The sequence below is a fragment of the Adiantum capillus-veneris genome, chromosome 21 (assembly GCF_014529385.1).
Source record: "Adiantum capillus-veneris isolate H3 chromosome 21, ASM1452938v2, whole genome shotgun sequence".
Taxonomy (NCBI): domain Eukaryota; kingdom Viridiplantae; phylum Streptophyta; class Polypodiopsida; order Polypodiales; family Pteridaceae; genus Adiantum; species Adiantum capillus-veneris.
Window position 1 is genome coordinate 70,703,809 of NC_140951.1, and position 21,475 is coordinate 70,725,283.

A 21,475-nucleotide genomic window follows, 5' to 3' on the forward strand; every position below is an offset into this window, starting at 1 on the left:
ACCATTTTTAAAACAAGCCGACCGCCCACTTAATAAGTGGGCAGCCACCTGGCAAATTTAGGAGCAAAAACCCAGCGCTCTCTTCTTCTTGCTTTTCCAGGCAGCTCACGATCGCCCCCCCCCCCCCCCCCCCCCCCCCCCTCTCTCTCTCTCTCTCCCTCTCTCTGGCGCAGCAAAAAGCAGTCCCTCTCTCCCTCTCTATGGCGCCTTGCTCCCTCCCCTTTTCCTACCGGCTGCCAGGAACACTAAAAGCAGATTCTCTTCCACTCTCAGATTGAAAAAGCCAGCACTGAAGCAAAGGGGAAAGCTGCTGCAGATTTCAAGCGCGAAGACGCTCACCTCGGAGATGTCCATGGCTGCCACCAGAGTACCGGATGACGCCAAGACTATGTAGGCGAGTTCTATCGCGAAGAAGAGCCTACGGAAAGTGTTTCCATTGCGACAAACTGCTGTTTTTCTCTGTTTTCAGCCGGTGAACGTCGTAGACGAGGCTGATTTACGAGAAGGAACCTGAGAGCACACCTCTTCTGTGTGTAGGATTGGATGAGAGGATTCTGTGTGTAGAGATCTCTTCCAGGGAATTGCTTTTCGAGAACCGAGTTGCGTTTCGAGCATCGGACTTTGAAGGTAAAGTTTTCATGTTATGATCTCGAACTATTTGTTTGCAGGTGTACTCCCTCTTCATGAGTGAGTAGGGCGTAATGTCAAGATTGTGATGTATTCTTTATGTTTGTATTACCTTCCTCGCTTGGTTCTCTTGCAGATACGAAGACGCACCAGATCAGAGACCCCTGTTCTCAAAAGGATGTGCCTCTTCGCCCAAGAGTCGCACCTATTCGGCGAATAGCCATGCCTCTTCAGCGAATGGCTGCACCTCTACACCAAATGGTCACGACTCTACAACAGAGGGACACGACTATTGGCCTAGAGTCATGTCTTTTGACCTATGGTCATGTCTCTTTAGATTCTATATAAGCACGCCCTTGTAACACATTTCAATCAATCAAACACATTCAGTCTTTGAGTCTCTTGTTCTCAAGTTCTAATCAGAGTTCAGTTTTCATCTAAGATTAAGTATGAATAAACACACATAGTAAGCGTGTTCTTCATAGTGGTATCAGAGCAAAATTTTTTCCCGGGCCTCTGGACTGGGTGTCTACCTAACTTCGCTGTTGCTTACCCTTCCCGCAATCCTCACCTCTTGTATGGCAGCAGAGGAAAGATGGTGCCCAATTGCCTACGTGTATGAGGTAACTCTTAGCTGTTCTATTTATCCACACCTCTTCCCAAGTGGTAGCAACAACACTCACCAAGTGTCAACACAATTTCCCCAAGCGATAATGATCTGGCAGCGTTTGACGTTTTTTTTACTCGCTGGCTGATTTCTTACGCTGCTGGTTTCTTACGTTGGCTGCACTTAAGTATAAAACATTAAAAATGTTTCAACTTGCCCGCCCGTCCCAAACTTGGGTGTTTGGCCAATAGATACTCATTAAAAAAAATAACTCAAGCATGACTTATTCAAATCGAATGCAATCAGCACAACCATCTGTACGAACCCGCATTACAGAGGAAAGCTCCAGCGTTGGCATTCCTGCACGCACCTCCTCTCGCAGCGCGTCATGCGTCCTGGTTTTCACCTCCTCATGGATGACGACGTGTACGATGTGCCCGTTCCGTACTTGTCGTACGTAGATGATCTGCCGGAAGAAATCCTTCCAAAAAATCCTCCTTTGCCTTTACCGGCTCTTGCACTATAACCTCTTCTCGCCCGCGAGATTCTCATCATCTCCGATTCACTGGAACCTGACACCATACTCATTCTGGATTCTCCAAAGCCAGAAATTACAGAGATCTGTGCACCCGTACCTATTCCTGCACCCGTCCCTGAGGAGGTAGTTCCGTACGTACCCGTGGGAATTCCGTCTCCCACGTACTCTCGCGAACCTCCTAACCCTCTTGAAAGAGTACCTGGTGCACATCTCGCTACACCGTTTCGGGTTCCAGAGGTGGTCAGTTTGGCGGATTACCATTCGATGCAAGCAGGTAGAGTTTTTTTTTTTCTGAGAAAAAGATCCTTCTATTAGTTAATGAAAACTGCCCATAGGGCTACATCCACCTCTGCAGGAGAGGGCTACAACAAGCATGATGGGGAGTCTCCCAATGAAAAAACAACATATATACAATGGGGCTAAATCAAGAGATGGGAGGAGGGAAAAGCCACACAGGTGGACAGTAGTGCCATCTGAGCACCCCCTGCACCATGGTGTAAAAAGGCCCAGGGCGCCAGAGTCGAAGGAAAGCTTCTCGGCGCTCCCGCATGCGGTCGGAGCTGCCCTGTAGTCCCTCAAGCTGTCCTCTGAGAGTATGGATCAGCTCTAGCCAAAAGTCACGAACAGTCTTTGCTGGTGGCACAGGGCGAGCCTCAAAGATGCGGAAACAGCGGGCTCGCCAGATGAACCAGAGAGCTAAGCCGCTGATGAGCTTCCAACACTCCTCCCTCTCACTGCTCCACTCCTGTGGAGTAAGATCTGTAACAGGCTGGAGTGTAGGTCGTCCCCCATTAATCACTATCATCCTGCTGGTGGAAGATAGCTCAAACTGAAGTGCCGGGCCCGTGAGGGTGGACCAAGCTGCTGCCCCCCAAGTGTACTGTCGAGCTGTGGAGAGGGCAGGCATCAGCCGAAGAACTCGTAGCCACACCTGCTGGGCCGAGGGACAGTCCCAAAGACAGTGACGCTGACTCTCCACCAACTGGTCACAGGCTGTACATGCGGCCGAGAGACCACGATGCACAAGCCAGCTCCCAACTGCAGTGGCTCTGTGTGCAACCAACCACTGGAACAAAGTGACGCGCCTCGGCTGTCTGGAGTCCCACAGCCTCTACCAAAAAGCTGCCAAGAACTCAACTGTGAGGCCCTCCTCCTGCCAATGACGTGCTGTACCGGGGCGGGCCTCTCTCTGCGCTGCAAGTATATGACGTCCTAGCCGAATAGTGTACTGAAAGAAAGGGACTCTTGGGCGGTCTGCAGAAGAGAAGGGGTCCCTCCATAGCCACTCACCAGGATCCCACTGCACTCGTGCCAATGGATAGCACTCCCAAGCCCATAGCCTTCAGTGCTCTGTCTCAAGAGCTGCTGGGTCAGTGTCTATGACGCAAGTCCTCCCACAGATGACCACAACACGGATCCTCTGGAAGCAGCACTCTGCTACCTGCGGGGCCTCTACTGCAACTTGCTGTAATCATCCCCCACCCTGAAGCTCGAAGAACAGGGCTGGGACAATCTCTAAACAGGCCCTGACTGAGATGAGAACCTCCAGTCGTGTGAAGGCTCCCATCCATCGGGGTGCTACTGGCTCGAGAGGTGTGAGCAACTCAGCGGGAACTGACTCTGAGATGTCCTGACACATGCTCTGAACCCCTCTCATGCCCTGTAGCTGGACAGCCTGTACCTCCTCTGACAGACCTGTGAACTCTAGCCAGTCACCTAGAGAGCGCGCTGGACCTGCTGCCATGGGACCCCAAGAAACATGAGGCCTACTCGCAACCAGCTGGCCTCTCTGGGTGCTAACCATGGGGTTCCAGACGAGGGGCTGCCGTAGGCGCTCCTCCGTGCATGTCGGCTGTCTCTGCTCTAGGCCACGCCGTAAGAGCTCCCAAGAACGAAGCAAACTCATAGCGAATCGATCCTCCAGTCTCCTGCTCAAACCAACTCGGCGCAACTCTGTGAAGATCCATCTGGTCGAAAGTTGCCAAGGTCTTCCTGACTGAGGCACCCTGGCACGAAGCCTCTGCAGCAAGAACTCCTTCTGGGGCTCCTCGCCTGGAAGAAGTCCTCTGACGACGAACTTCCCAAGAAGGGCTCTGCTCTGCTGTGCTGGATCAATGATCCCAAGCCCTCCCTGAGAGCAAGGGAGTGTGATGACCGACCAAGCCACCTTGGCTCGGGCAATCTGAGTGTCGCGTCCTGACCAAAGGAAGTTCCTGATCAGCCTCTCTACCTGGCTGATACAAGAACTCGAGAAGATCCAGCAAGAAGTGATGTACCACATAGTTGCCAACAACACCTGGTTGGCAACTACTACTCTACTAGCCAACGAAAGTCGTGCTGAGCTCCAATGTAACAGCTTTCTCCCGATGGACAGGAGAAGCGGAGCAATCTGCTGCTCGGGGGACAAATCCAAACCAACCTGACAACCCAAGTATCGTACTGCAGTCCCTGGAGGAATCCACCTGAAACCCTCTCCTGGCATCCACTCTGGCACAGGAGCACTGCCAACCGAGAAAGCCACTGTCTTTCTCCAGTTGATCAGTGCGCCCGATGCACAGCAGAAGGTCTCCAGAGCCTGTCCACACCTGTGTAGATTGGCCTCCTGGCCCTCTAAGTACAAGGCTGAATCGTCGGCAAACTCAGCATCCAGAAGCTCATCTCCCCGTATAGGGAGTGCTAAGCCCCTCAAACCAACCTGCTGTGACACCAAAAATCTGCTCATCGCCTCCGCATAGAACAGAAAGAGAAAGGGGGCAAGAGGACAACCCTGTCTGACCGATCGTGTGAGCATGAAGCGCTCACCTCTACCTCCCGCCAAAAGCACCTGACTGTGAGCCTGTCTGTAATAAGCTGACACCCCTCTGATCCAAGCATCTCAAAAGCCCATCCTGCGAAGCGTGCCCTCTAGAAAGTCCCAGTCAACTCTGTCGTATGCCTTCTCAAAATCGAGAAGAAGAATCACAAGGTCCTCCCCACGGAGACGTGCTAGGGCAAAAGCCTCCCAGAAAGTGAAGATGTTGTCAAGGATACTACGTTCCTTGACAAAACCTGTTTGAGTCCCATGCATAAGGCTCTCCAAGAGTGGCTGAATCCTCAAACTCAGAGCCTTGGCAAGAATTTTGTAGGCTGAGTTGAGGATGGTGATAGGGCGCCACTGTCGAATCTCATCCAAGGAGCCACCCTCCTTTCGAATGAGGTAGATCAGGCCCTCACTCATGCTATCCGGCATCACTCCTGTGTGCAGAATGTACTGAAAGGCACTACAAAGATCTGGGCCAAGCAAGTCCCAGTACTCCAAGAAGAAGCTGGGAGTCGGCCCATCCTCACTGGGATAGCTACCACGAGGAAGGGCCCTAAGAGCCGTGTGCAGCTCCTCAAGCTGAAGAGGTATCTCTAGCCTCTGGCGCATCTCCTCAGTCAGACAAGGCATCTGCGCCCAAACTTGCTCCCTGCATGCATCCTGTCTCTCTGACTGAGGCTCAGCCGACAGTAGCTCACGGTAAAAGTCAGTAGCAACTGCACGCATATCCTCAGGCTCACAAATAGTTGACCCATCGGGTCTCCTCAGCTGTTTGACCTTGGCATGCGAGTGCCGAGGTCCCACTGTCTCAAAAAAAGCACTTGTCACTCTGTCACCTACGTGAGTCCACTGAGATGCCTGTTGGTGAAAGGCAAACTCATGGCGCCTCTCCTCTGTGCAAGCAAGCTCCTGTTGAGCCTGCTGTAGCTGCTCCTCCAACCATGGACTGTCTGGATGTTGCTCCTGCATCCTCTGTAATGAAGCAATGCCTCCTCTGAGACGCTGCTCCTCCTCTCTCGCTGCAGCCCGTCGAGCCAAAGACTCGTGGAGAAAGAAGTGGCTAAGCTGAGCTAGGCTTGAGGCCACTCTGTCTGCCGGTAGAGCCTGGCTGTCCATGCCCTCTGTCCAAAGAGCCTCGACCCTCTCTCTGAGTGCTCCCACTCCTCTGCCTGTCTGCCACTGTGAGGATCACTGGTGCATGGTCCGAGAAGGATGTCCTTGCCAGGATGCCCACTGATCCCCCCATGTCACTGAAGTGGTCACTAGTGTAGAAGCGATCTATCCGCGATAGATTCACTCCTCCCACTCTGCGGTCCGATCTAGAGAAGGCAAGACTCTCTGAAGGCCTCACAAAGCCTGAATGCTGCCATGTATCCGAGACCCTCAAAGTCATACACAACCTCTCCCAAGCTGCTAACTCGACTCCATGCACAGTAGCCTGGCTGCCTCCGATCCTGTCAGAGGGGTCCTCCAACATGTTGAAGTCCCCTCCTACACACCAATGGTCAACCTGTGGCAGAGACTCAACAATCTGTGACCAAAACTCTGCACGAGCACTCGCCACATTGGACGCATAAATGTTCAGGAAGCCCACAAGGTCACCCTGAACCTGCAGAGTGATCCACTGAGCCCTGCCTGGCACAATAATCCCTCTGCCCACAATGGCCTGCTGTCGTGAGTCCGCAATAGTCATACATACCCCACCCTGGATGCCTCCAGGTCCAAAAGCAGCTGACCAAAAGGTATCATAACGTCCTTGCAAAATCTGACCACATCGCCGAATGCGGCTCTCAGACAAATGGTGCTCCTGAAGCATAAGGAGATTAATCTCTCCTCCCACAAGGCAACGCTGCAGCTCTTGACGCAATCGGCCCCGCTGTCGCTGAAACTGGGGCCCACCTAATCCCTGCACATTCCACGAGACGATCCTCATGGGGAGCGAGAGAGAATAGATGCTGCCGCTGCAGCAAGATTGGCTATCTTCGAGGCAGGCTTGGATGGGGAGTAATCCGCATCCGAGCGTCCTCTAGATAGGCGAGCCTGTAGTGAGTGTCTGGCCCAAGCCCAAGCAGAGTGAGCGATGCGTAAAGCAACCTCCTCTGTCCAGGAGTCCTCATGTATGTATACATAGCAAGGCAAACACTGCGTATCAGCAAAAAAGTATACCACAATGTGCCTACATCCTTCTGAGTCTGGGGGTGTCACCGCAAACTTGGCCAGACAAAGTCTGCAGCAAATCTGTAACTCCAAGTTCTCCCATGTGGTGAGAGAACTCGAGAACCTGTGTATGCAACCATCCCTCCACTGAGTCGAGGGACCACTCTGTCTCGATCCTACCACAAAGGGGAAAGGAGAAACCAACTGCCGAGTCCAAGGCCTCTGTCCCCCTAGCGACGAGGAACAGAGCATGGACCCTGAAGCAGGCTGCCTCGTGGTCTGCTGCGGAATCGTCGAGAAAGCGAGTGAATCCGTAATCGAAGAAATCCCAACGGCGTCGGAGGTTAATGCTCGTCAGACCACGAGGGATAGCTGCAAGGGAAGATGTCTGAATCTGCAGAGGGGGCCGCAAGAAGGGCTGACCCTCTCTCGCTAGGCGACTCGTGGCAAAAGCAATGCCAAGAGATCTCCTAGCCGCCGGCGAGAGACCAGTCTCCTGCGTCGACTGAGGTACTGGAGCAAGAGGAGGGGGAGCGGGAACAGGGGGGGGCGGAGGAGAAGAGAAGCGGGGTGGGGCGACAGAGACAGAGGGTCGAGGAGGGGAGTGGGCGGGAGCAGAGGGCGGAGGAGGGGATGAGGAGGAAGAGGGGAGATCTGGAGGTGGGAAGGCTGGCGAGGGTGAAGCGGAGGTGGAGGCTGGCGTAGGGGACTCCTCCTGCTCAAGAGGACCAAAGCGAATCCCCGTGGGAACCCACTGCTGCTGAATAGGCACCTGAGGGCCACTCTGCGTGCCAGGCTGTCTCTGTGGCCCCTGGCGTCGACGGCCACGGGCTTGCTGCCACCCCTCCTCCGCTGGAGCCCCAGGCTCGGAGGGTGGCTCAGAATCTGTGCGTTGTGTCGCTGGCTGAGGGTGCGGCCCAGCCTTGGCAGGCTGGGGCTGAGGCTGAGGTGCAGGTCGTGGCCTCCTCCGTGGACAGGCCTTCGCTAGGTGGCCCATCTGTCTGCAAATGAAGCACTGGTTCGGGAGACCCGAGTACTCCACACTCTGTCGAAACCAACCCCCACTCACCCGAGGCAAGAGGATGACCTTCGGGAGCGTGTGGGTATCTCTGACCAAAACTCGAACTGAAGGGATGCCAGCCGCCTTGGCAGCTACTGATGCGGCCGTACGAGGTGTCTCCAGAACAGTCCCGATGGCGGAGCCAATCCTGGAGAGAAGTGGAAGGTACTCCCTCCGTAAACCCGGAAAGCAGATTGAGATGGGAATGTCTGCGTCCTCTACTAGCACATCCGAAGTCGGGTCAAAACCATGTCGCCACTGTCGAAAGTGGGCGCGTGATGCTCGGATAGCCAGTGGACTCATAGCTATGACCTTGGAGGCCATCTCAGAAGTCTCGAACTCGATCTGGTAGTACCCCCGTCCGAGGATCTGAACATCCAAAATCTTGCCCACCTCTGCGAGAAGGCGGGCCTGGAGAAGGTCTCGCAGCTCTTCTCTTCTAGGACGGGTGCCGAGAACCTTGCAGATGACAGAAGTCGCATGCAAGCGCTCTACCTCTGCGGCAAGGCTCGCTTGCTCTGTCGGCGAAAGAGCAAGTCGAATGGTGGGCTCAGCGGGGTCGGGCGAGGGGGCTTCAGGCGAGTCCCTCGCTGGCGGAGCTGGAGCCTCCATCTGTGTCTACTGCTGAGTCGAAGAGGCGGACGGAGAAGAACAATCTGCAACCGAGGACGCTGAACACTTGTCCGAAGAACAAATGTTGCAGAGCCAGGCGCAAAGAAACCTTCGGGGATAATGCGGACAAAGGGGGGGAGGGGGGGGGGGGGGGGGGGGGGGGGGCTAGGGGGCAGCTAGGCGGCGGGCAGGGTTGGGAGGGGGAGACAGCGCAAGGCGGGAGGGGGTGGGGGATGCAACGCGAGGGCGAGGGGGGGGCAGCGCGAGGGGGGCTGATGGCAGCGCGAGGGCGAGAGAGAGAAGGGGGGTGAGGGGAGGCGATGGCGCAAGAGGGGGGGGAGCGTGCAGCAGCAGCGAGAGTTCCTTGGATGCAAGGAGGTGTGATGCAAGCAGGTAGAGTTACTACATTACGAGTTCCTTTTGACTCGTTTCCCATTCGTCGCACACCTTATTCTAGCCTGTTATGTGGATAACCTCTCCAAGATCCAGACTTCCCACACATTGGTTCCTTTTGACGCAGAGAAAGTCATAATAGATTACACTCCACTAACTCCAGAGCTCGACGAGATCGAGGATTTCACGGAGGACGACCCGGCATTCGCCGAGTTTGTGGAGCCACTACGCACACCGCCTACTTTGCCTACAGGATGGTCTTTTCTAGCCTCGCCTCGCTACGAGCTGTGAGCTCGTCATGTCAGACTAGCAGGGACAGGTGGATGAAGCTGCACTCTTGGTCGCTATTCAGCAACAGTTTGAGGCCCAAGCTTCACGACAGGCCCAATTCGGGTCCATCCTCCAGTCCTTATCAAATGAAGTCAAAGCCCTGACACAACCGAGAACTCAACTGGATGCTAGTTCTACATCATCAGTGCGTGGTGAAGATCAAGCCATGTCAGATCCACCTGATGAGGTTAATATTCATGATCTTAAATATTTATTTCGTTTAATCACAGAATCTAATAAAAAAAAAGTAGAAATAAACCCCCCCGAACTGTAAGGTGCAACGGAAGTGAATGTTGAACTTTGCTCAAGATGAGTGCTCCGAACTGTGCTCAAGGTTCCTTTTACTTACGGAAGGGAGAGCCTTCCGTTCCTCTAGTGAGAGAGTGCAAATGATCACAAACAAAGCAAGGTGGTACCAAACGTACTGTACGTGGCGTATATGTACGTACTGTACGTTGTTCCGTATAGGAAAATTTTTTACGTACGTAAAAATACGTACCCTTGCAATAAAACCGCAAAGTACTAAATTTTCTAGGACATTTCCAATAAAAAACAAGAGAGAAGCCAACAACTTATAGACATTCAAAGACACGTTTTACAAGACAACCATATACTGTGTAACTATTGCAAGAGATTTGGATTTTTATTTTAAATCAGCACTGTACAGGCTTCCCCCCCCCCCCCCCCCCCCCCCCCCCCCCCCCCCCCAAAAAAAAAGAAAAAACCGTACGGATCGTTCCGTATGGTACGGATCTGTACATAACGTCTGTACGGAATGGGACGGATCAGTACGTACGTTTTGATCCAACCTTGAAAGAAAGTGGCAAACATTGTGAATGAAGATGCTGAGAGTGAGAGATAGAGAGAGAAGAATACGACACCAAAATGTTGTCAAACCCTCCTCCGAAGGCCCCACTCTCTATGGCGAGAGCGGTCTACTATTGACTGCACAAATCTCTACAATGCTATGGACGTGCCGACGATGTCGACGACGATGAGGACGATGACGAGACGGGTTGGAATCTGAAAACGCTAAGGGATGAAATTTGCAAATCTTGTATCTGTTGAATTCAGACTCTATATCGGTGACGATATGGCGATGATGACGACGCAACGACGATGCGCTGAAAACGCAGATGTTGAAATCTGGGAATAGCGGGATGTGAACGTGACATCCCCTCCTTTTCAAAGTGAGGTACTGATACCGAACTGTATGGCGTCGAGGGAGATCGCCAACAATGTCTGGAATCCTGCAAAGGACTCTTTGCCAGCCCACTTTGATGTGTGGGTCGTGCGATACTTGAACTTCATAAAGATCTGCAACGCTTGCTTCTTTGGGCCGCGCCGAAAGCGACACAAAGTCATCTGTGGCTCCTTCAATGCTTCAACTTTGTCGATAGTCATGCGTCTACCTTCTTCAAGAATCTCCGAGGGTGAAAATTCCTGAAACCACTTCCAACACAAAAACATGAACATACCCATTCCATGTAAAGTGACTGGAAAAATTCTAGTCTTCTATAAAGCATAGAAACAGGGGACCCGGGGACGTGGCCCTTTTTGGTAGGGACGCAACGGGGGACACGGGGACGCGGGACGAGACGGGGACGGGTCCCCCACATTGGACGCAGAGGGGATGCGGGTCCCCGGTGACACTTGCAAGCGGGACGCGGACAGGGGACCCCACACCCTTTTTTTAGGCTTTTCAGAGTCTTGAGCTATATGCCAATGTCTCCCACCAGACTCTTCTAACCCACTCTTCACTTGTACATCATTACTTTTTTCCCTTTGAGTATGATAATTGATCATCACGTCAACATGTGCGGCGCGTGCTCGCGGCTTTCTTACCGCATGTTATATTTTGGTATTTATGAGTGCAAACCACCCCACTTTTTCTTTGCAATCTTGTGCTCCTAGTGCTGTCTAGTATAGAACAAGTGTTTTTTAACACGCGTCTCCTGACCCGTCCCCCGTCCCTTGTTTTGTCACGTCCCCCTCCCCGGGACCCGTCACATCCTTGAGACCCGTCCCCGTCCCCGTGTCACTATGCTTTAAAGACTGTGCATGCAATGTAGATGAACATATAGATGGAGTGCCAAACTGTTCATCAAACACACGCAAATAATGGAGTCGAAACGTGTCTTTCTAATCTAAATGTATCAATTGTGGCAAATCACAATGGACATGCCGATGCTTGATTGTCAATTTTTCTTATGCTCTTTCAAATACTGTGTCATGCCAAGGAAGAGACATGGAATGTGAATTCCTTGAATGCAAACATTTCATCTTTTCATGAGTAATCCGCATACATCTATGCTCATTCATGAGTGAATCGTGTTTATCGTGCAATATGGCATGCCTATCAAAAGGGATCACATAAGGACGGTGACTAAAATACAGGAAACCATCACGAATGAAACACGCAAACATTGCGTACCGATTAATCATGCGCACACATAATACTTCCTGTGGGGGTTCTTGGAACCTCGACTCGAGAGCCAAGATCAGTTCTTGGTGATTGATTGAATCTGCAATGAGGTTAGCTTCACTAGAAAAATCATCAACTAAACCATCATCCTTGTGAACAATCACATCTTTATCCTGCAAATCATCATGCTTATTATCATCATGCTCGTGAGATCATGCAAATCATGCGTATCATGCTTTAGAAAAGAAAAGACTGAGAGAGTCTCCTTATCCTGATTCTTTCAATCTTCGCCTGCACATTAGAAATGAGAGATGAAGAATGAACAACTTGCTCCCCACGAATGACAATGTGAGAGTCACTCTTGGCATTGAAAGTGAAAGTATTAATTGCTCAATCAATGAGAGGGTTATGCTGATGAAACCATCGAATGCCTAAAAGCATATCACATCCTAAGAGAGGAGATACTACAAATTTCCTGCGGAAGGACAATTGTTGAACACTGAACAAAACATCAAAGCACTCTTGCGTGATGAGAGAGTCCATACGGGAACGAAGCCCGACACCTCGAAAGGAGATGTCTTGCTAACCTCCAAGCGGGCTCTTTCGACAAGAGAGTCACTAATCACATCATGTATACTGCCTGGATCAAACAATATGACAAAACGTTGACCCTTCACATGACCATAACATTTAATGAGAGACTCATCAATGGGAGGATCACGAGCAACTTGGGTCACACTCTTGTTCTCATTTATTATATTGACAAAGGAAGTGGGTTTTGTGGGATCTTTAGATTTATAGAATCAAGCTTAGGACATGTTCTTTTTATGTGACCCTTGATGTGACAATGATAATTTCGACCTTCTTTAGAATAAATGCTTTGTTCTTCTGACGTGATGTATCCTCCTAAAATTCCTTTTTCTGCCTTTTCATATGGAGTGAGCGTAGGTTTAGCAATTGTGTTAGCTTTACCCTTAGGTTCATTTCTGAGAGACTAGAGGAAGATTGATTAGAAGAGTTACCATTCTTACCGTTCTTATCGCTCTGCGGATTCTGAGAAGTATGAGTGGTACTTGGAGAGGTCTTGTTTTTCTTAGGCTTTCCCTTGTTGTGCTTCGTCTCTTGGGAGAGAGCAATTGCTACCGCCTTGTTGAGATCCACTGGTTCAAAGACTTCTACATCAAACTTGATATATTCGTCCAACCCAAAAAGAAAAGCCTCTTTCGCTCATCATCTGATTTGCGCAATTGGGTGCCGAGCTACAAAACACGGTTAGAAAAGGTCATGACTGGCATACCATTCTCCTTGAGTTGCGCCAATCTTCTTTCAACCGCGCTAAGTACTGTGGTGGCATAAACCGCGCCTTGAGCTTGTCTTGGAAGTCGGCCCAATTGAAAGAAAGGGGCGCGCCTTCCTCGGTTTCCTCTAGGTGCGCGGTCAACTGTGCCTCTTGCCATGCGTGGTACCAATTAATGGCATCACCGGCAAGGTACATGGCCGTCGTCAAAACCTTGCTATTCCCTGTCTTCTTAGTTGTCGCAAAATAAGCATTAAATTGATGCAACCAAGAATGAATAACACTAGCATCCATCTTACCGTCATACTTACTAAATGTCAACTTCTTGGTGACGGGGTTGTTGGAGTCTTAATCTCGGCTTGTGCCACTTGATGAACCACCAACATCTTTGGCCGGCTCAGGTTTCGAGGTGAGAACCTGTTGGACCAACTCTTGTATGCGTAGATCTCTCTGCATCTCACGCTCTGACTCCAAGGCTGCCCGTCTTTCTTCAGCCGCCTCCCTTCTTTCTTCGGCCGCCAAGCGCGCTTGATCACGCTCATGCTCAATAGCTGCCTTTCTTTCTGCTTTTGTTTCTTTCGTTTCTCGACTGCCAGGCGCGCTTCGCGATCCAAGGATGCCCGTCTTTCTTGGCGCTCACGCTCCAAGGTAACGCGTTGCGCTTCTTGGTGTAACATTATGTCCATCATCGACTTGACCAAAGCCTCCATAGGATTTGGTGCAATCCTTGGCGTAGATGGGGAAGGGGGAGGGTCAGAAAAACCTCCTGGCGGGGAAAATTCTTCTTTGCCACTGCCATGCTCATTACCTCCATGCGAAGTATCCATTCCGCTTTGGGTAATCACCATACACTAAAGTCTTGGGTTCTTAAGTTCACGAGGAACTTGGGTTCTTGAGTCTAGAGGTTCTTCTTTCGCTTGCAATCTGTGTTAGAGAAGAATCTTCTCTTACCCGAGCTCTTCTCTTTCCCGCGGGCTTGGCGGCCTTGCGCTCACACCAAGGTTGCTTTTTCCCACCTCACATCGATTGGCCGGCCACTAAGTGCACGGTCCGCTCTCAATGAGTGAAAAGAGAAACAAGGGGAGGCTAGACAAGCCCTTCTTTCTTGGGTTTCCTGTCTCTCTTCAAAAACACGATTAGGAATCGACACGCTCAAGAGGAATTGGGTTACGTGCGACCGCAACAAGCAAAAGAAAAATCTTGTGGTTCTTTCCTTGAGTGATACAAAACACTGCCAAAGCTCTGATACCAACGTAAGGTGCAGCGGATGTGAATGATGAACTTTGCTCAAGATGAGTGCTCCAAACTGTGCTCAAGGTTCCTTTTACTTATGGAAGGGAGAGCCTTCCATTCCTTTAGTGAGAGAGTGCAAACGATCACAAATCGGGAAGACCTCCAATTCGAATATGTCTTATTTTTCTTTAATAACAGACAAAACTTCATCAGAAAAGCTTTGTGGAGTTACCCTAGCTGTAGATTGGTCTTCTTCAACCTTTGGTGGGAATTCTTCCATTGCTGTTTGCTTTGTTGTCAATTCTTGTACTTTTGTTTGAAGGTCTGCTATGTGTTCCTCTTTCTTCTGTAGCTCTTGTTTGAGAAGACTGAGTTCATTCTGAAGTTTCTTCATTTCTTGTAGCAGGTAAGATTCCCATCCTGTTGGTTTTATGATTGGTGGAGGGATGCGATCTGGTTGTGCAGGATGTTAGCAAAAGTCTTCTTCTTCTTCCTTGTCATGGTGCGGGTGTGTATGTAGAAAAAGGGGGGGGGGGGGGGTGTTAGAGAGCTACCCGCCAAAGGGGGGGATCCTCCCCTCAACCCCCTTGGAGGGGGCTACTCCCTTACCTCAAGGCACTAAACGGTTTGCGGCTGCCCTGTGTCGCGCAAGGGAGGAAAGGTCAGAATATCAGGGCTGAGAGAGAGAGAGAGAGAGAGAGAGAGAGAGAGAGAGAGAGAGAGAGAGAGAGAGAGAGAGAGAGAATTGTGTAGGAACTTGGAAGTGTTAAGCAGATGCCCAAATCCTTGGAGCTTATACACAAGCCTATGAATAAATCAGGTAGAGATCCGGCTTTACGATGGACCTCATGCCAGAGAGAGAGAGAGAGAGAGAGAGAGAGAGAGAGAGAGAGAGAGAGAGAGAGAGAGGCATAACGCGTTTGAAGGGTGAAGCAAAAGCGAAGACATTCACAAACTGCCGAAAGAATTTGGCAAAGCTCAGCTAATATTATAGCAGATGCAGACGTTGAAGTGATCGAAAGGTGCATCTCACCAATATCAAGAATCCCTACTTGATTGAGAGCATATTGTAGAACGTCAAGGGGTTCAAGCAGTACCGCCGGATCTCTTATGGAAGACCACAACAAAACCGCTCCATCTGCTCCACAAAGGGAATCTTCTGAAAAGAAGCATCTAAAACCTCTCGTAATAAGTAACCAAAGTGTCTTCCTTCATCATCCCCAAGTTGTGAAGACGACCTCTTCATACTTCTTATTAACCATGCCAAATTGGAGAGTCTTTCGAACTTTAGCCACGACTTAGGTGCTTTCTTGTGTAAAAGGAGGGTTGACCGCCATGTTTGTGCATTACCTTTTAGTGCCTTGGAGGCTTTCGAGAAATGCCCCCCATAAAAAGCGATGTCGAATTGCTGAAAGAATGCCAACGCTCGATGGTTATCCTTGAAACTTAAAAAGTGTCAAACTGTATGGGTTGACCCCATCTTTGAACTCCTTGGTCTTCTTTTTTTTTTTTCTCCAGGTAATCATACGGTTTGACACTTTTTAAGGGTTGCTAGCATAAGGTCATACGGGTTGGTAGCATAAGGTGGTTCTGTTTCTTTCCATAGATAGTCCCGAAGGTGCAAGATCACTTTTTGAACTGTCAGAAGAGGGTGAAATGTCCTCCTTGGAGCTACAGAATGCTTGCGGTGCTTTCCAGATTTCTTCTTGGATTTGGTTTTCTTGCTATTCGTTGTCTTTCTCCATTTCTCCGCCTCTTTTCCTCCTCACTAGAACTCGAGGAAGAACTCTTTGAATTGTCTGAAGACGAGGGGGAAGACGGGAATTGGGGTCATCCTTGAATTGAACACATTTCTTGGATTTACTAGCCTCCTGTTGATTTCCGGCCTAGGTAGCCGAGATATCCCTCTGAGTTGCTCCTCTTCCAACATTGCTTTGTGCTCTTCATCAACTTAGTGACTTTCTGTTCATAAGCGTAGTCAAACTCTTCTTGCATGTACAGTTTCTACTTTTCTGCACTCGCCTTTGCTTTTGTCCTCATAGCCCACTTGAGAGGTGAGTGGACGGCGTCTCCCTTTGTGAGCGAACCTCACCAAGCGGGTGATTCTTCATATGCTTATGTATTTCGGGTCCTTGGAGTGCTTGATTATTCGTTTGGCACGTGTCAACCTGCAAGTGATGTCGGTACTCTGTCTTGTCGAGATCTCCCATCCAAAACTGGCCGTTGGAATCTCTGTTGTTCCCCTCCGTTCCTCTGCTGCTCTTCATCTCCTTGTAGTTGGGTAGTCAGTGGAACACTTCCTTGTCTGTTGGATTCACTGATAGAACCCATGTGTGCTGCACAGAAAAGGATCGCATCCTCCGTAAGAAAAGAATCACCTAGGCTCTGATTCCACTGTAACAGGCTTGGACACTCCAAGTGAGAGATCTAAATCAACATACGTGAGAAACTGCAACAACAAAACTTGAAATAGAGAGAGAAAGAAGAGGACAATCGACATACATCGGCGGCCGCAAAGTCTGGTGCCCCGTTCGGTACTTCTTTCTTTAATACTTCGCAAAGGTACAATGGCGGGGCCTCAGCTCTTCTTCCACTACAACTGGAATGTAGAGAGAGCCCAGTTACATATTTAAAGTCCCTTGGCCTAAAAGCATCTGCTATGAAATCCGTACCCCCAAAAGCTGGTGCAAACTTTTAACTCCGTAATTTCTGGCCTACCCGAACAGGTGCCACGTCAATAGGGGTTCCACATTTTGCGGCTCAATCTGTACGGACGGCCACGTTAGCATTTTGCGTCAGCTTTTATTTTTTGAAAGGGCTTAGGCCCCTCGACCACAACCTTCCAAGTTGGTAGGGTCAGGGTTATTAAACCCTAATCCCTTTAATGTGTTGCCACATCACTAATTTGTGACATCTAGCATGACTGCTTTTCCATCTTAGTTATGGGCTTTTCATATTTATGTCCATTATTAGACTTCTACCCTTGCTACATAGTAGTTTGATTGGTTGTTTGACCACGCACATTTCATTTTGGTAACATCAAGATGCCTTATTCTGTAACTCAAACCTGCTATGGCTGGTCTTTGTGCATTGGATTAACAGGTGACTTCTCCCTTCAAATTATGTGCGGTTATATCAGCTTCAAAGAAGCATAATTCGTCCCTTGGATCTGTAGCTCCTCTGATGAGGATTAAATGGAAATATTTCGAACTGGTGGGCAAGGACTAGAAATTATAGACTTTATGCAAAAGGCTTCAAATATACAGTACATGAAGCTGTTGGTGTATTTTGATCTACTTGAAGTGTTTTCGCTCAAGTCATATTTCCATAAATTTGACTTGAAGTGTGAGTAGTCAATGTTGGTGTAAGAACCAACTTTGTCGGAAACACACTGGCAAATGTTTGAGAAGTTGAGTCTATATGAGGCGTTTCAAAGAGTGAAGCAAGTAGCACAGCCAGACTTGCATGTGTCAGTGGCCACGTTATACAACCTTCTTGAATTTTGTGTTAACGAAAAGAACCTTTACATAGGTAGAAAGGTGCATTCTCTGATTGTGGAGCGTGGTTATGAGTCGAATCCATTCTTGGCTTGTCACATGATCCGTCTGTTTGCTGTGTGTGGAAATCTTGCGGAGGCGAACCAAGTTTTTGAGAAAGTGCAAGAGCGGGATGTCTTTGCATGGAATGCAATCATATCAGCGCATACAAAGCTTGGGAATCATGAACAGGCTCTTTCATTTTACAACCAGCTGAACAATTTGGGGTTTAGCCTAGATGCCCACTTTTTCGTTGCAGTGCTCAAGGCTTGTCATAGTCTAGTACATCTCTTTTTGATTCATGCCCACCTGATTGAGTGCGGGCTATACAGTGGGATTTACATCCCAGTCACCCTACTGAATGTCTATACGAAGTATGGAAATATAGAAGAGGTCATAAGCATCTTTAATAGCCTGCAAGAAAGGACTGTGGTTGCTTGGAATACTGTAATAAAAGGCTGTAATCGCCATCAACATACAGATGAGTCCCTACAGTTTTTCTTACAAATGCAGACTGAGAGCATATTCCCGACTCATGTGACCTTCGTCACTGTGCTCAAAGCATGTTCTGATGCTGCTGCTTTGAGCCAGGGTAAAATAATTCATTCTCAGGTTCTTGCTTGTGGGCTCAACTCCAATGTCGCTGTACATAGCACTCTTATCGATATGTATGCAAAATGTGCATGTCTGGATGATGCTTACAGAATGTTCTGTAGTCATTTAACGTGTAATGTGGTGACTTGGAATGCTATGATTGCAGGTTTTGTGCAACATGGACATGTTTCCAATGCTCTTAGAGTTTTCCAGGATATGCAACGTACTTGTGTGGAACCAAATGAGGTCACCTTTTCGACTGTGGTGAAGGCATGCTGTTCGAGCGTCATTCGTGCAGAAATAGGGATGCTTCTTCATAGCATTATCATAGAGAGCGGGCTTGAAATGAATTTGCATGTCTCAAGTTCTCTTATCAACATGTATGCTAAGTGGGGAAGTGTGGAAGATGGTAGAAAAGTGTTTGCCAAGTCAGACAAACCAGACTTGATAATATGGAGTGCATTAATTGCGTGTTATGCACAGAATGATCTGGGTATAGAGGCTATTGATGCTTTTGAAAAAATGCAGTTGGAGGGCTTTAAACCGAATCAAGTGCTTTATGCTAGTGTTTTGAGAGCATGCTCAGATCTTACCATTTTAGATTTGGGCAAGCTTATACACACCCGGATTATCGAGAGTGGTCTGCTGTTCGATGTGTTTGTGGCAAGCACGTTAATAGACATGTATACAAAATGCAATAGCTTTTCTGATGCATCCAACGTTTTTAACAGATTTTCAAAGGGTAACGTGGTAACATGGAGTGCCATGATTGCAGGACATGTGGGGATTGAAAGAAATGCAGAAGCTCTCAATCTCTTCAATGGCATGCAAGATGATGGCGTGGATCCAAATGAAATAACTTTCATAGCCTTGTTGAGCTTGTGTGCAAACATAGCTACTGTAGATCAAGGCATGCTGATCCATGTCCAAATCATGGAGATGGCGCTAGAAACAGACTTGCCTCTAAGCAACTCTTTAGTCGACATGTACGCAAACTGTGGAGCTTTGCAGGATGCGTGCAAAGTTTTAGAAAGATCAAAAGAGAAAAACATCGTTACATGGAACGCTTTGATTGCTGGTTGTGCAAAGCATTCTGACTATGAAGCTGCTTTAAATTGCTTGAAAGTTATGTGTGGTCAGAGCGTTCCACCAGACGATGTTACATTTGTGAGCATTCTATCGTTGTGCAATCATTTGGGCTTAGTCCATGAAGCCCTGTTTCACCTCACCTCAATGACAAACACATATTATATTTTGCCAAGGTATGAGCACTACATGTGCACACTCGATCTTCTTGGGCGTGCTGGCTTTTTTGATGAGGCAGAAGATATTGTGGACACCATGCCTCTGTGTCCAGATTTTATAGCACTTGCTTCTCTGCTGAATCACTGCAAGACCTACAAAAACACTGAATTAGCAGGGCCATACTTTAATGGCATTGTATCCTTTGACAGCAGAAGCACTCTTAGTTTTGCGAACATGTTGGACATATATGACTCTGAGGTTGTGAAGGAGTATTCAGATCTGTTAGAGGGCATCGGCCACAATGCAAATGCGTGGAAGAAGCCCGGCATGGCATGTTTAGAGATTGAAGATGAAAAATACAGCTTTGTTGTTGGTGACAACAAGACCAGTGAGCAGATTGATGGTGTCAGTACGAAATTGAAAAGCTTGACTGCACTTCTGAGAGAGGAAGGTTATTTGCCACAGGCAGTCTTTGGATCAATTAATTTATTGAGTTTGTAGTGTGCAGATCATAATCACATGGAACGCGAACGGGAGACGATGTCTGCAAGGTCATCTAAGACGGAAACAGCTTGCTCTTTCCAATGGTACGGATTAGAAACGCCTTCTTAGAGCTATATTTTGTATGTAGCCTTCGTAAAGCCATTAAGAAACGGCATGAAGGAAACGGGAAATGTATGACTTTGAAAACAGAGTTTCTGATCTGAAAGACCCTGAAACGGAGTTTTCTTGCGACGGTGGTGCAGATGAACGATGGTGAATTGACTCTTGGTTAGTTTATGGTGTACTATAAGAAATCAACATCATTTTGATGCGCTGCTGCGTGTCAGGGTCCAAGATGCTCTTATAATGAAGAGGAAATCATTTATTGCCCATTAATTGAATGTGCGACTCTTATAAGACTGGCATTTTGCCATTCCAATTCTGTGTTACTGCCAAGACTCATTGGGAGTAGCATTACACCTCTAGAAGGATGCCCATCAAGGAACATGGATGCTTTGAGACCGATGAAGAAAACTTAGATGGCATATTAATTCATCTAAGCAAACTATTTTTTCTTGGGACAAGTTCTCTGTCAGGAACTTCTACCATATGCGCAAGGAGTACGTGTTTTTCGAAGCAAGAGGGAGGTTGAGTGAAGAGAATCTGTCCAGTTTTCCTTTCGACTGGACTCGGCATCTGTCAGTTCGACGTCCTTCAAAGTAGTCCTGACCTATATACATATTTGGGCTAACTCAAATCCTCATTCATCTGGTATGCATGGATACAAAGGTTGGAAGCTCTGTATACTGTATCTGAGTCTAAGGCTTCATATTCATTTTTATATGAAATGGAATTCCTAGCCAAATTCTCTCGTCACTCTGTCAAAGAAGTATCCATGTCCCCTTGTACTTCATTCAGAGATCTCCCTTGTAACAAATGGAGAGACAAACTTATACCCCTTTACTCCAGAGAAAGGGCCTTAATGGCCGAAGCTTGTATCCAACTCTAGCTCTTTCTGATGGGACAGCCTCTTTCCTTGCCTTTGAGGCCACACTGTTAACCCAGTTCTCGAAGTAGGTTCTCGAAGCAGTGATAAACGTCGAGAAGACACTTTGCAAGCATGGTCATAAAGAATCCCACAAATCCACCCTCAATTTTAAGCCAAATCTTGGAATATGCTTGGAATTTTACTTATGTGCCGTTTTGTGATTTGCTCAAAGGTGTTATCGTTACTGGGCTTTGATGATCTGTAATGCCTTAAGAAGCCTCAAAAAGTGAACTCTAATAAAGCATTGAGATAAAATATAAAAACATGTCAAAACATTCCAAATTGCACACAGGACAACCATGGTACTTCCAAATCATACAAGAGAGGCATTGCCTCAACACACCAATGGCTTCATCCTCTCTTGAGAGGGAATCAATCTTGGCATAGATACTATCTAAATAGGCTTGGCCTTCTTGAATTTTATCCAATACCCTCCATATCTCTTCGCCATTTCCCCTTGAACATTCACCCAAATAGTTGTAGTTACCAT

At 48.5% G+C, this 21,475-nt stretch overlaps 1 protein-coding gene across 2 annotated transcripts in view; it reads left to right on the plus strand.

The window, feature by feature from the left end:
- Positions 1 to 21,149, plus strand: part of LOC147431138 (pentatricopeptide repeat-containing protein At4g21300-like) — a 59,252-nt gene extending 38,103 nt beyond the window's left edge. The window contains exons 2-3 of one of the 2 annotated variants that reach the window (XR_015185675.1): positions 17,182 to 20,041; positions 20,201 to 21,149. Coding sequence is in view for 1 of the 2 variants with exons in the window: in XM_086493781.1 (XP_086349907.1) it covers positions 17,478 to 19,955 (2,478 nt within the window). In the remaining variant the exon portion in view is untranslated. Of the gene's footprint in view, positions 1 to 17,181 lie in introns of both variants that reach the window. The other variant, XM_086493781.1, reaches the window with a different exon arrangement.
- The last annotated feature ends 326 nt before the right edge of the window (positions 21,150 to 21,475 follow it).